A 15,306-nucleotide genomic window follows, 5' to 3' on the forward strand; every position below is an offset into this window, starting at 1 on the left:
TGGCCGATGTCATTGCAGAGCCACTGGCGGGAATATTTGAATGCTCGTGGCGCACAGGCCAAGTCCCGGAGGACTGGAAAAGGGCTAACGTGGTCCCCATTTTCAAAAAGGGGAGGAAGGAGGACCCGGGCAACTATAGGCCGGTCAGTCTCACCTCCATCCTTGGTAAAGTATTTGAAAAAATTATCAAGGCTCACATTTGTGAGAGCCCGGCAGGACAAATTATGCTGAGGGGAAACCAGCATGGGTTTGTGGCGGGCAGATCGTGCCTGACCAACCTAGTCTCTTTCTATGACCAGGTTACGAAACGCCTGGACACAGGAGGAGGGGTGGATGTCGTATACTGGGACTTCAGGAAGGCCTTCGATACGGTATCCCACCCCATACTGGTGAACAAATTAAGAGGCTGTGATGTGGATGACTGCACAGTCCGGTGGGTGGCGAATTGGCTAGAGGGTCGCACCCAAAGAGTCGTGGTAGATGGGTCGGTCTCGACCTGGAAGGGTGTGGGCAGTGGGGTCCCGCAGGGTTCGGTCCTTGGACCGATACTCTTTAATGTCTTCATCAGCGACTTGGACGTGGGAGTGAAATGTACTCTGTCCAAGTTTGCAGATGACACAAAGCTATGGGGAGAAGTGGACACGCCGGAGGGCAGGGAACAGCTGCAGGCAGACCTGGATAGGCTGGACAAGTGGGCAGAAAACAACAGGATGCAGTTCAACAAGGAGAAATGCAAAGTGCTGCACCTAGGGAGGAAAAATGTCCAGCACACCTACAGCCTAGGGAATGACCTGCTGGGTGGCACAGAGGTGGAAAGGGATCTTGGAGTCCTAGTGGACTCCAAGATGAACATGAGCCGGCAGTGTGACGAAGCCATCAGAAAAGCCAATGGCACTTTATCGTGCATCAGCAGATGCATGACAAATAGGTCCAGGGAGGTGATACTTCCCCTCTATAGGGCGTTGGTCAGACCGCAGTTGGAGTACTGCGTGCAATTCTGGGCGCCACACTTCAAGAAGGATGCGGATAACCTGGAGAGGGTACAGCGAAGGGCAACTCGTATGGTCAAGGGCCTGCAGACCAAGCCCTACGAGGAGAGACTAGAGAAACTGGACCTTTTCAGCCTCCGCAAGAGAAGGTTGAGAGGCGACCTTGTGGCTGCCTATAAGTTCATCACGGGGGCACAGAAGGGAATTGGTGAGCATTTATTCACCAAGGCGCCCCTGGGGGTTACAAGAAACAATGGCCACAAGCTAGCAGAGAGCAGATTTAGACTGGACATTAGGAAGAACTTCTTCACAGTTCGAGTGGCCAAGGTCTGGAACGGGCTCCCAAGGGAGGTGGTGCTCTCCCCTACCCTGGGGGTCTTCAATAGGAGGTTAGACGAGTATCTAGCTGGGGTCATCCAGACCCAGCACTCTTTCCTGCTTATGCAGGGGGTCGGACTTGATGATCTATTGAGGTCCCTTCCGACCCCAACATCTATGAATCTATGAAAAACCCTAGCCCTACTCCCTCCCTCACCATTGGGGGGGGGGGGGGGGGGGTCTTGATCTGTCCTCACCCCATGCCCTTTTCCCTCCACAGACTTACTTGCAGGGCACTGCTCTGCATGTTGCCAGGCTGCATGCATCCAGGGGCCCTGGCCAGAAGACATATTGTATTTATTGGTACATTACTGGCTACACCAGCCAAAAAAACCCAATAGCCAATAATGTTCATTTTCCTTTTATTGGTGCCAACCTGATATGGCACCAATATATTGGTGCACCTCTAAAAAGTAGGGTCATCTAGTCAATAGGTCATCTAGTCCAACCCCCAGATTGAGGCAGGACCATCCCTATCCAAACCATCCTATAAAAATCCACAATCTAATCTCTTAGTAAAACTACCATCAACCCTGACACAACACAAGACATAATACCCTAACCTGCCCCAGGTAAAGCAGGGGCACCACGGCACTTTTAAAACTTAGTGTTAAAACCATTTAAACACCAACTTTCTCAATATGCTTGAATTTGTACTTAAATGAAACACCACAAAAAATTCATAGAATAAGTCCACTCCCAGAAAGCTCAGGTCATAAATGATTATAGCAATAGTAGGACAGGATTGTTTATTTGTCTTTGTAAAGGTGTTCACTGTTATCCCTTCACTGAGGAATCAGCCTAACTCATACCACCAGACCCATTCTTTTACCTCGCTTGGAAGTCTTGCCAGTACTCTCATACACTGATCCTTTGGCTGCTCCACAGATGAACGGAAACTGAAGCCATGTAGCTGTCGATTTGAACTCCTTAAAAAGGTTGGAGAAGGAGATGCGGACGACGTGGCTATCCTGAGAACAGAGTACTGTGTTATTCACCAAGCAAGGAACACAGGGAAATGCTACAGATAAGACAGTCTGGTAATTTGGTCCACATGACTTTATTTACATTGACCCACTTTGCCCCAAGAGACTACAACCAGTTTATCTTGTGGGCTGTCCCAAACAATGTGACCAGTGGCCCGAAAGAACATATACTGAGGTCACAGAAATGGATTATGAGACTTTATCTTGAGTCCACAGATTTCATATTAGAACATGAATCAAATGAAGTCCAGGGCAGTCGCTACTGACAGTAAAACAAGCTTCCACATTAAGTAAATTAAGAGCTAAAGGACTGCCAGGAGGTCTCTGAACCTAGAAGTAAGGCACACAAAGATGTTCAAGAAGTCATCCCTCCTTTTCAGTTCCATTCTGAAAACACTACAGCCATTTACAGCTAGCGTTGGCAACTTTTAAAAGCGACTGGCGGCCACTTGTGACCCAGCTGCTGCTGTAAGCCATCAATCTACTCTGTAGCACCTCCCTTGGTACACCACCAAATACCACTGATTTCTGTAGCCAACAACAATGACAAGTAACAAATTCAGCAGTGAAAGTACACAGAAGCTGCGGTAGCTGGGGTGAAAGAACAGCTGTTGGCCCAGAGTAAGAAAGGCAGGGGCAGTCACTTGCTGGATGCTGTGGAGGGGGATCAGAACCCCAAGGCAGAAGAATGCACAGTGCTGGGCAGAAGTCCCTCTGCCACCTCAGGCTCCAATCTCTTCGTAGGCGAGATCTGGCACATGGGCTGTAGGCTGCCAACCCCTGGTCTTTGGGACTTCTGCCTGAGAGACCTATAGCAGAAGATTACCTTGCCATAAGACAGTCCATGCTGTGCAGCTCTGTTCTGTGTTCAAGCTCTTACGAAAAACTACCATATTCCAGGCATCCCTTTCTCCTCTACTCATGTGAGAGCATCAGTTACACTGAAGACCATGAGATGGATGCACACACACTCACTCACACACCTCTGTGGTGACATCCAGGTGCACAACAAAATACTTGTTGGGCATGGGCCTGAGGAGCAGATAAAAGTAACGACCAGTGAGCCCCAACGACTGCGTGCTGGTCTTAGGCAGCTGAATGTAGTTACTGGCAGGAACGGACCCTCGGATACGATACACTGTTCCCTTCAGCGTCTTGTCCTGAGAAAAGCAAATGTGCATTAATGCAAAGTTTTCTTTCAACATAGGAAAGCAAAGTGCAGATATTGCGGTGGCAACCTACTGTTTGCCCACGCAACACATGCAATGACATCTGCCGGCTTTGGCTTGGAGTCTGGGACATGACAAGATCAGTCTACTGGGGCGCTGGAGCGCAGGGACTGGGGAACTGTGGGATCCTGCCTCGCGGTGCTCCAGCTTTCCAGTACAGACCTCCAGTAGCCAGACCTCCAGTACAGACCAGGACCGCAGACGCTGTGCTCCAGGGACCTGCCTCTCCGGGCAAGGGCCTGATGCCCCCAGAGGACCACAGCAATCCCTGTGTGAGGAACCACCGCATTTCCTACTGCTTCAAGGGGCTGCAGGCGAAGGCAGGGCTAGGGCCAAGGCCAGGGCCGTCCCACCCGGGGCTTGGGGGGGGGGGGGTCCTCTCGGGGGCACGCAGCCATTACCATGAAGGTCGTCACATCTCCTTCTTTCGTTGACCGCTTCCACTCCTCCACCCTGAAGTGCTTGAACACGTTGAGATACGGGTGCTGCCAGGCTGCGGCGGGGAGAGCCGAGGGGTCGGTCAGGGGCTTGCCGCCTCCCGCCCCATCCCCATCCCATCCCCGGCCCCGACGGTGGGGAGGGGCACAGCCGCACAGACACCGCGCGACCCCCCAGTCCTGCCGCCACCCCGCCCCCGCGGTACCTTTGGCCATGGCCGCGCGGCCCAGCTCAACCGTCCCGCCGCCGTCGCCGCCAATCCGCGCCGCCGCCCGCCAGCCACCATAGAGCTCGCGGGCCCTTGGCTAGAGCGGCTGCGTCATCACGTGACCTCCCCCTCTGTCGGAACCTCCCAATACCCACCCCTGGAACGCGGGTAGAACGTCCCTCTCGGGCCACCGTCCCCCTCGGGGCAGCCCCGTGGTCGTTGGGAGGACCCGACGCCCCGTTGCCATGGAGCCCCGTTGCCATGGGCCCGCGTCCTCGTAGCGCCGCGGAGGCCTGTGGGGGAGGCGGGGCTGGGAGCGGCCGCGGCCGCCTCCAGCCTCAGCGGCTCCCGTCGGCGCCGGCGGAGGGGCTCGGCCGGTCCGCTCGCTGAGTAGGCGGGCGCGGGCAGGGCTGTCTCAGTCGGCTGCCGCCCCTGCAGCAGCTGGTGCTCGAGGAAGAGAATGCTCCTCTGTACGACTTCGTGCAGGGGCCAAATGTGGCCGGATCCGGCCCACGGAGCCCCGCCCCGCCCCGCCTCCGCGGGACCGGCTGGGCTGCACCGCGCGGCGCCTGCAGGCCCGAGACCAGCCCGGAGCGGAGGAGGCCGAAGTCGCTCCTTATTCCCGGTTCCTTTTTCACAGCGAGTCTTCACACAGCGCAAGGTTGTCAGCAGTGCAAGACAAGACCCGGAGGTAGAAGCTCCTGGGGAAATGTAGATTTACTAACGTAAGGGTTTTATGCTCAGACTTACTCAGATGTGTTTCCCCAGCCATGGAGACTTGTGTGGTTTGGTTTGCCCCGTAACCCCGGCCTAATCTCAGCTCTTTATTCACGACTCTGTACTCGATACATGATACTATTTTACATTTTTTATTTATGACAGTCTAACTTTATCTTGTCTTGTTCATCGCTGACAGTGTTTAGTCGTGTAAAGATTGGCTTTGAAAAAGGAACCAGGAATAAGGACCTAACTTCAGCCTCACCTGGAGCAGGCCCTGCATGTGGGCTCAGCCTGGTCCCCCATGGGTCAGCTCAGACCAAGGTGCCTGTAAAATCTAGATACAAAGGCCACACACACATAAAAAATCACTTGGGCTCAAAGGCCTCACTTCCTACATCCCTGGTAGGATGACAGAGCAAGTGTAGCTGGCTTCTGCAGCAATCTTCCACAGCTCTTTTCTGTTCAGTTACATTTCCCACAACATGATTCATTCCTTTAACATTCATTCCAGCCTGTACTTAACAGATTAAAAACAAACCACCTCCAAAGTACAGTTAGCGTTGGCAGCTGAGGTAGACTGTCAAGAGTATGACAGCCAAGATCACTGCATGCTCCTCTGGGGGAAGACGAATTAATAATTAGCTGCACAGAATGAATTGGAGAATTAAAACCCCACTTGCAAATGTTCTGTCTGCTCCATTTCTCATCCCTTCCTTCCCTCTCCTAATATCCAGGCTCGTGCTAAATCTCCTTTCTCACATTAAGAGGTGTCTTTTCCTCTGACTCCCTGCCAAAATCTTGGTCCTCTCTTGTTACATCATGTCTAGATAACTGTGTCCTATCCACTCATTTCTCCTCTTCAATTTATCCCAAATCTCAATCTTGCTTTCTTCCCTTCCTGGGAGTGTCACCCCTTGAATCCCTGTATCTGGTCCTTCTATGCTATTTGTCAAGCTGAAACTCCTCATGTCTACCTTTACGATTCTACACAAATCTAGATTCTGCCCACATTTCTGTCTCTGGCCTCTGTAGGATAAACAAGAGTCCTTACACAGGACTGGGGTAGACAGTGTTACTGACCAAATAGCTGTATTCCTGGTTTCTCGCTCCCCTTTGTCAGCTTAAATTACTTTTGTCACTTCATTTATCCTTCTCTTTGATTTCATGCTTTCCTGTCCCTACCCCATGCTGCTCCCTACTTTGCAAACAGGCTCGTGTTCATGAGAACATGATTATGTTCTTATTTCCTCCCACATACCAGGCACATTCACCATTGTCCATCATCAGACAATGCCTTGATTTTCACCATAGATTTCTACTCCTAGCTTTCTAGTCTTCCCCTTGTTCTACCTCAATCTCTACTGAAAACTACCTGAACTTGTATGATTCACTTGCTGTACAATAATGACAGACATTTTTGCAGCAACTCACATTTCTCTACTCTGTTCTCTGACTTCATGGTTGTCTAAAAGTAAATGGAAAATTCCATGTAGCAGAATTATGGTGCTATATTTGTGTTTATTAATCAAAAGGGCAGGAAGCTGAATTTCCAGCAGCGTCAGTCACTTGCATCTGTTCTAAATTGCAGAGTTTACTGCAGCTTGACTGGCTTGCTATATCTCACAGCTTCTGACACAATAAGCATCTCGGATTAGTGTTGGTTTGTGTCTTTTTTGGTCATTCCATTATCATTTTCTAATGACTTAACTTTACTACTAATATAGGCCTTTGTTTTGATAATGCTGGTACCTAACACAGGACTCCTGATAACTGTGATGAACTGTTTTAAAAATTAAACAAAAATAACTAGCAAAAGTCACTTTGGGAATGTACAAATCCATTCTAAATGGTGAGAAATCATCACCATTTCCTTGCACAGATTAAGCTAATCAATACGAAGACATAAAATAATGTTATTTGTAAACAGACATCCCAAACTCTAGGCTGTATAACACAAATGCCGGCCAATATAAATAAAGGTTACAATTAACCCAAAATAGTCCAGTTTCTAAGTGAGGACCTTTCATATGCGAGGCCTCTATGATAAATGGCACAATGCAGAATGGGAGTGGAGCAGCTCTCTAGCCACTAGTACAAGGATGCTAGATTGTCTGATGTGAAGGTAGCAAGATGAGTGACAGATTGGGCTAACCAAGGAAGTAACTTTTAAGAAGAGATGGAAGGGAAAGATAATGCCTGGAACTTAAAAAAATCAAACTCTTTGGGGGAAAGTTTTCTGGGTTTTGCAGACATGAAAATTCACTAAGCTGAATTTTAGATGGAAGTGGATTCCCACCTCAGGAGGCTCCAAAAAGAAAAGCACAGCCATGTGCTGACTGAAAACCTAACAGCGATGGGACAAGGAGCATGTAAGAAGAGAACTCCATCAGGGAACAACTTGAAGTTTTACCAGTAAGTATGCAAAGTTTCTGAATTTGAAAATATTCAATTTATTAAGAGATATAATTGAGCCAAGACTGATGGTCACTCATCCTGTGACTGAATAGGAGAGGGCATGGGTCAGAGAAGTTTACATGCTCAGAATGATGGGTTCCCAAAGCCAACGATTTGCTGTACCTCATGGATTTCCTGCAGCAGATCCTCCTTCTTCAGCTCTAACTGTATGGAAAAGATGATCAAAACAGGATCATATCAGTATATCTGAAAGCACTTAAAATGCATCTTTCTAGAATATTTGGAGCCATAGTGATGGATTCAACCAACTAATATCACCTAGTGATTGTAGAAGGAAACAGAAATAGCTTTCTGTCATTGTGCCAAAAACTGCCCTATTGCCCGTGTCAGAAATGGTATCGCATGTCAGCAAAACAACAACAGCTGACAGCCGGAGCCTCAGAAATGTCAGCTTTAATTAAATACCTTATTTCCAAAGATAATTCACACCTTAAAAAAGGGCAAGTGCTTCTTTCAGCAGGAACATTTAGAACCCCCAAGTCAAGCAAAATAAATGTGGCTTCTTTTTTTAATCAACAGCAGACCTCAAGCCAAACTATTCATTCTGTTTTCTGCACCCAAATGCAACAAAGCAGAAGGGATGAGAAAAAATACAAACCTTCACTGTGTATTTGTAACACTGCTCTGCTTCCAGCTGCCTTCCCTCCTGGAAAACAACAGCAGCAAGTGAGAAACTTTTTTGACAGGACAAGATCAGGTGTTTCAGTTGCTGCAAAGGGACATATTTTAACAGCTTTTGGTGATAGGAATGCCTCAGCTAGGAAACATTCAGTAGGAGAAAGGGTAATGGGAAACAAAAAGGAAAAGTCATTTCTTTTGTCATCAGATTGTTCCCTTTTTTTGTGAGGGGTGGTTTCTGAGAATAACAGGCCTGAATCTATTTTTGCCACTGGAACATATAAGAGGCCTTTCAGACATGTAAGTAGTTGTAGATAAAGCAGAACACATTGTCACACTTGATGCTGTAGTAGCGGGCTGGCTGGGCACTCACTTGCATGCAGACTAGGGCTAGATATGCCCACACTTCAGCGTTGTTGTTATTCAGGGCATTGGCTTCAGAAAGGGCTTCTTCTGCCTCTCCCATCTCTTTCAGCTTTACAGAGGGAGACAAGAAAGATGAGTAAAACTTGAACAGGTGGTCGGTCAAACATGCTTCAAAATTCAACAAGCCACTGATAAGACAATTGGAAAAATTCCAGCAACAAAAGTCTTCTGAAGTGCTCCTGGCCCCATACTCCTCTGACTTGCATAATGATATGAACATGGCAGTGTGAATTTCGAGCAGGGATTTAATTACAAATTAGCTTGGGCTATTCTCAGTGAAGTGGCAGTAACTCTTTTGCTTCCACCTAGAATACTTAGGATGGCTGAGGAGGAGAACAGATTGTCCCTGAACTCTTCCACTCACTTTCTGAGGACAGTACTTCCAGTGCCAGGGAGTCCCTGGACCAATGCTGCATCTGTTGTGGCTAGAGGCCTTCCACTCTGACAATGCTCATACCTTTAATAAAAGAAAGGGGTCTGCTCAGCAGCTTTTTGCAGCCACTGAATTCTTCTCCATATTCCTTCCAGCTTGAAAAAACAATTTAGGCCAATGGAAGAGGCTCCTTTCTGTTGATACTGAAGTTGCAGGCAGAACGGCACTCATCTAACATGGAGTACTGGACAGAGATTGCATGACATACCCAGACAGGAAATTCTGGGGGAGCCAAAGAGTGGGTCATTGCTGAACACTGCATCTGTACTGTAGTTGGATAGGAAAAAAGCTGGGCCTCACACTTGTGACCATGCTGGCATACAGTGTTGTGTGGCCAGTACCCAAAAACAGATCTAAAGAGCTTTACTTCCACAGGCAGTTTTGATGAAAAGCTTCTGCTTAAGGAAAAGGGGGCATAATGGAAAGCCAAGTCCCAATTTCAACTTCCCAAGTTCTATGCAATATCTACAGAATGACCAAGCATGGATGCAATGTACCTTGTGATCTTACCCTATAGCAAGCGATTCCCACTCCCAGCCAGGTGAGGCAGGATGCTGACTTCTTACAGGCCAGTAGGTAGATTTGCTTTGCCTTGTCATACTGCCAAGAGAAGAGAGAAACTTGATAGATCTTTGTTATGGAGCCATTCACAGCTCCATGGCTGCTCTTCTGTCTACAGGAGCTCTCCAGTCTCCAGCCCCTTCATTTCCAATAGGACTCATTAGAGATGCTAGTATCCAACTGCTATTGTGCTATAGCAGTGGCTAAGTCCTTACACAAATCTGATGTAGCAAGCAGTTCTGCCTCAGAATAGCAATAATGATGATAACTATTTAGAGCTCATCTGGTGCTATAAAAAGATAACAGCATCATCATTATCCCAGTACCACTGAAGCCTTGTTGAGCTAGTCATTATATACATAAAAACTCTAAGCAGTTTAGTTTCTTGAGGCTTTGCTGTATTGTCTGATCTGCAGCCATGCAGACAGGAGCTGCACCTGACCTTTAGACCAGGGCCTAGAAGAGTTAGTTTCTCTTCCCTGGGTTAGCTCCCATTTTTTGACCCCCATGTTCCACTCCTCACCTCTTTTTCTTCTAGGTAGATGGACCCCAATCGCAGGTAAACAAAGTGCATCTCAGCAGCATCTGTCACAAAGCTGATGGTTCGCTCATAGCACTCCTTTGCCTCACTGAGGTTTCCACTTAGGTAGCAGAGGTGGCCTTTCTGAGCCCAAACATTTGGATTCTGTGCAAAGTCAAAAGTCAGATGCATTGAGCCTGATAGAAGTGGGTGAGAGATAACACTTTATACGATCAATAGAATGGGAGATGACAAAGACCATTTGGATATATAACTGTATTACAAGTTTTCATTTATAGCAAAGGTTGCTTGCACAACAGCACCATCCATGGCCTGGGACTAGGGCTCTTCAGAATTAGAGTAATATAAACAAAAACCAGTTCAGTTACTGCTTATGGGCTCCATTCAGCTTGACTTATTCTCAAAGGCTGCATCTCCCTTTCATCTGCATGTCATCATTGTATCTGTATGAAACAGAGAAATACACATGCTTGCATGTGGAGAAAGGAACAGGACAGGAAAGAAAGGCAGATAAATGTGCACATGTACAGAAGAAGAATCTTCACTCGCATGTGCTGCCTGGTGTGGAAAACCAACTAGAATGCAAAATGATGAGTTAAATAAAGGGGGAGATGAATGAAGCAGACTCAGCACAGATATGCTGACAGCTGAAAGAGACGTGACAATTACCAGGTAGTCAATCTGGATAGCTTCTCGGAGACATTCTTCGGCCTTGGGGAAGTCCTTCTTGACCATGTGAGTCTGGGCCAGCACAAGGTAATAGTCACAGCTGGGGCCTCCCTGAAGGCACAGCAGCTCATGGGCTAGTGCCCTGTGAACAAACTGGAAGGAAAAGCAACACACAGGCTTTATAATGACACTGTGCCACGGACAGCCAAACCCCTGTCTTGCTACTCACTATGGTGAAGTATGGAGACAACCAGGCTTCTCTACAGGAAAGGGCCAGAGCCCTCCCTCATCACTGCAAACAGGAATACACATATAATATCATGGGTGACTTTACATGTTTCTATTAGGCTTCTGTTAATATTAGTGACAAGTAGACATATCAGCAGTTCAGACACTGGATATAATGCATTTTTTGCCTTTGAAATTCTAACTATTGTTTTTAGTTTTCCTGATCTGCTATTTTAAAACACATATCAGATTATGTGCCTTTATAGACAAACTCAAAAGTCAGGCAGTATGTGAAAATCACTACATTATAGTAGGTCCAGGTGAACAAGGAGGTCACAGTGGGTAGGACTGGAAGGCAAGTTGCCAGGCAAAAGGAACTTGATGCTCTGCGATGGGACTTCAGAGTACTGGACAGTAAAACTCTAAAGCCTCCCTGATCCCCACTGGGCACCCCTCGCCATAGCCAACATTATATATAAGTTTATTAAGTCTGAAAAGTGTTTTGTGCTCCTTTGGAATATTACCCATGCACTGCGTTTATGCATTCTCTACAAGGGAGTGTGAATATTTCTTAGAGTGATATGGATAAGTGGGCCTATGCACTAATGGTCCTTCAGAAAGAAGTCATTCAGTATTGCCTGAACTGAAAGATGCCTAAATTATGCTGGCTCCAATGAAGGTCACAAAGAGTATTTGTTTCAATGAAACCCAGAGTCAGAGTGATTGTTTTGGATGGGGGATACTTCATGTGCCATTGAAAGGCCACTCTGACCACATGTAGAATGTTATTCGACCTCAAAAAATGATCAGCCAGGGCTACACGATGTATCAAAACAACATACCTCACCCCAAAACAATCCATGAAAGAGGCCCTTTATGGGCAAAATCCTGTGTTTTACATTACCCTTGCAATAAAGTAGTGGCGAGTTTAAATACTCTCAATGCTTGGTCTAGCTGAGATTATTTTGATATCTCTAAGGACCATTTTAGGTTTGAATTCTCCAAGTCTCTTTGTGGGACTTCATAAGACCCATTTCTGCACCCTTTGGTGTTTAGAGTGTTAAGGCTGCATGGCCCACTCTGTAGAACCAGAAGAGCATCCCACTGGGAACTGCAGAGATCTCACTCTCTAATTCCACAGGCAAGTAACTATCACATGTTGTAGAATGTTTAAAAACCTAAGTCTGTCTTCCTTCCCCATTTCATGCTGCACCAACCTGTAGAGCTTTAACCTCCATCAAGAAGCGGATGGTCTCCATGAAGATTGTGGGGGAAGGGTGGGAAAGTCTAGAAACAGGGACTGGAGTGGTAACAAAGGATGACTCCAGGACACTTGTGCTCAGTTTCTTCATTTCTGAAACAAGGGCAAGGAGAAAGGCTCAAAGGGGCTGAAGAAAAAGGTGCTAACAGTAGTTGTAGCCTCAAATCAACACAGGCTATTCCTTCCTATGCAGGCAGCAGTGCCTCAAGCTGACCTTAACTAACCATTTCTTTTTTTTTCATAAGCAAATTAATCCCTCTCAATAATCTGAAAGGGAGTGATACCACTATCCTTTGGGATGGATGCTATTTCCCTGTCATGTACCTAAGGGGCAGATACATAGCCATGTAAGTGCAGTTTTGGGCATTTACACACTGGGATTCAGTGTAGTTATGCTTGCCCCACATATCCCTACTGAGTGTATTCAGTAGCTGCACCATGGCCCCACAGCCACTCAGGCACATGTATAGAAATGCCAGGAAATGCCAGAGCTTTAGTCATAGAAATCCATGATGACAAGTGCTAGATTCAGGAGGAAGATGATGACTTTCCTGCCTTTTGCCCTAATGCCTTACTGGTTAGGTACTTTAGTTCCAGTGCCCCCCTCACTAAGAGGGGATTTAAGCCCATCTTCTCCTTTCTAGCAAAGTGCTCTAAGCACCAGACCTTACCCTAAGCACCCTTTACACCTCCTACTGAAGCTGGCCCACTACATTCATTGAATAAAATGGGTAAACAGCACTGCGATAGTTTCTGCTGTACTGGGAGAAGTGGTACAAGTCAGAACTCAGAGTACTATCCCATCTCACTGAGCCCCCTCCTTTTGGCTGGTTCTTCTCTTGGCCCCACAGATCTTCCCGTTGGCTGCCCAGTGGTGATGCTCCAGTCAAAACACCCACCTCCAGCTGTGGCCAACGTCTACTGCTTCACAGGAAAATGAAAATCATCCACAGAAGCCAATGAAATATTCACAAGGAGAAAGAGAGTCTTTCCTGGCCCCTAATTCAATCAAACCCCACAAAAAAGTAGTTATTTTGTCCTTCCCAAGACCACACTGCCCAGAGTTGTGTTCCCCTTTTAGCTAGTCCCTACTGGGCACGTGCTGTGACAGAAACAGCAAGATGGAAAATCGACACAGCAATCTAGTTTGCTAACCTAGAGTTTGGAAATAAGCCCTTCAGCAATATTTACTATCCTGGTAAGCTGAATACCAAATAATCACCTTTCTTGTCTCTGTCCCATATTACCTGCATTTATCTTCACCTCATTCTTCACAATGGAACCTGTGAAGTCCCCTGACCTTTGTCTCAGCACTGAGCCCCTCCTCTCCAAGACAAAGACCCCATTTTCTAACCTTTCTGAGATGGGTCCTTGTTCTTACTGACACTGGGAGAAATCTTTTTGGTCGCTTTTGCTGGAGCCTCCTCTTCTGGCAGCTGGATGGTTACAACAGGATCCACAGAATCAGACTCGAGTTTGGGGGAGATACTTGAAGTCTCATCTATAACCCAGAAGGATTATTGAGTATAAATGAAAAAAAAAGTTCTCAAAAAAACAGTTATTAGCAGGAAATGTAGAGGAAAGAAGACAGAAAAATCAGAGAAGTAATGCACAAGACTGCTATGGAAATGCTACCCTGGGTGCAAGGCTCTGGGAATGGATTTTTGGTGACAGGTATCTTGCAAAATTATAATAAACACGACAAGTTCTGTTCTTTGAATTCTGGGGTATGCCAAGGGCCATAAAATAAATGGAATATTATATAAGGCCACCTGCCTGCTATGCCTTTCCTGGGTTGATGCTAAAGATAAAAATAAAATTGGCCTGTTTATCCCCTGCCCTGCCCAAGTATTTGTAACATAGGTCAGGGAACAGCCACACCAAGATGATTTTAATTTCTGTTCAACTGCAACACTGAGCTTGATTCACACTGCAAAACTATTATTATTTGTATTGCAGGACAGCTTAGGAACCCACCATGGACCTGGAATTCACTGAAATAGATCAGTGGTTCTCAAACTTAGCCGCACAGCAACCTATCATCATTTTTTGGAATTCAGTGGCATTCCATCAAGGAATAGTGAGCTAAAATCTACCTGGTGTAGGTAAGGGCCACAGGGGCAGGAGGTCATCCTGCCATGCTCTTCTTTTTCCAGAGTCTGCTTCCTCTCTGCCTCTCCTCTGTACCTGAAGGAATTGCCTGCTCCTCTAGCAACTTGCACTGCAGGGACTGGAGCCATGTGCACCCGTGGTGCTTCCTGCCAACCCCCAATCATGGGAGCAGCAGGAGGGATGAGCTGGGCTGAAAAGTATGGCTCCACGTCTGCACATGTGTGCGCACAATACTGCATAATGGTAGGAGTGCAGGGACTGCCAGTTTAGGGACTGACTGGGGGTGGGGAGCAGCCATGGGCACCACTTGGCAGTAGCATGCTGGAATTCCCAGCCCTGGGTAGGAAAAGGAGTGATTGCTTTCCTCCTGGCACAGGGGGCAGCTGCTGTGGCACCTCAGGCAGGATCTCATGACACCCTGGTTGAGAATCACTGAGCTAGATGCTAGACAAGCATGGAGCTAAAAGCTGGATCCTGCAGCAGACATCTTACATTCTAACTATAAGACACAGTGTTATAGAGTCTAGACAGAGATATGGTAGAGTACAGGGAAATGATGAAACAATATCAACATGAAAAGCAGTCAGTTCAGCATGCCACATACCTAACCTCTGCCAGGATTTTTATAGGCACCACAGCAAGGGATTGCTTTAAGGAGGACAGTAAAGGAGCTCTGTGAGCAATGATGTGGAGTTCCTCCAGCCTGGAGGAGCAGCAGAACATACCAAGGTGTTGATCAGCAAGAGGAAGGACTACATGCAGGAGAAAGGGCTTGGCAGTGAAACATCACTGTTAGGGGTGAATTCAGCAGGAGGCTGTTTTCAATGGATTTTCTTAATGGGCTTTTATTTATTTATTTATTTTTAAAGAGGGAGTACTAATGGTAACATGAACAGGCTGGGATCCTGCTTGGCTCTGCTGTTGTAGACTGCTTGTACAGACCCCAGAGCAGACTAAAACCCTCCCATCTCTAAAATGAAAAATGCAGTTCTGCAAATTGCTTTGAGGTTCCTGACTGAAAGCAGAAATGCCAA

The 15,306-nt window shown here is 46.9% G+C and overlaps 2 protein-coding genes and 1 long non-coding RNA gene across 5 annotated transcripts in view; 1 reads left to right on the forward strand and 2 right to left on the reverse strand.

The window, feature by feature from the left end:
• The window catches only part of WDR90 (WD repeat domain 90), a 62,824-nt gene extending 58,492 nt beyond the window's left edge, over positions 1–4,332 (reverse strand). For both annotated transcript variants that reach the window (XM_006262886.4, XM_019493046.2), the window contains exons 1-4: positions 4,226–4,332; positions 3,984–4,075; positions 3,337–3,513; positions 2,200–2,338 (exon numbers count right to left, since the gene is read on the reverse strand). In XM_006262886.4, the coding sequence (XP_006262948.1) occupies positions 2,200–2,338; positions 3,337–3,513; positions 3,984–4,075; positions 4,226–4,235 (418 nt within the window). In that variant the 5' untranslated portion in view covers positions 4,236–4,332. The remainder of the gene's footprint in view (positions 1–2,199; positions 2,339–3,336; positions 3,514–3,983; positions 4,076–4,225) is intronic.
• Positions 4,333–4,425: 93 nt separating this feature from the next.
• On the forward strand, positions 4,426–8,954 carry LOC109284518 (uncharacterized). The gene is made up of 3 exons (XR_002092002.2): positions 4,426–4,919; positions 7,227–7,360; positions 8,777–8,954. It is a non-coding gene; the product is annotated as an uncharacterized LOC109284518 (long non-coding RNA).
• Positions 7,375–15,306, reverse strand: part of CFAP70 (cilia and flagella associated protein 70) — a 31,428-nt gene continuing 23,496 nt past the window's right edge. For both annotated transcript variants that reach the window (XM_019493135.2, XM_019493134.2), the window contains 8 exons: positions 13,515–13,661; positions 12,117–12,253; positions 10,672–10,824; positions 9,985–10,146; positions 9,411–9,500; positions 8,415–8,516; positions 8,022–8,069; positions 7,375–7,567 (listed from right to left, as the gene is read on the reverse strand). In XM_019493135.2, the coding sequence (XP_019348680.1) occupies positions 7,487–7,567; positions 8,022–8,069; positions 8,415–8,516; positions 9,411–9,500; positions 9,985–10,146; positions 10,672–10,824; positions 12,117–12,253; positions 13,515–13,661 (920 nt within the window). In that variant the 3' untranslated portion in view covers positions 7,375–7,486. The remainder of the gene's footprint in view (positions 7,568–8,021; positions 8,070–8,414; positions 8,517–9,410; positions 9,501–9,984; positions 10,147–10,671; positions 10,825–12,116; positions 12,254–13,514; positions 13,662–15,306) is intronic.

Source organism: Alligator mississippiensis, chromosome 13 (genome assembly GCF_030867095.1).
Source record: "Alligator mississippiensis isolate rAllMis1 chromosome 13, rAllMis1, whole genome shotgun sequence".
Lineage (NCBI taxonomy): Eukaryota > Metazoa > Chordata > Crocodylia > Alligatoridae > Alligator > Alligator mississippiensis.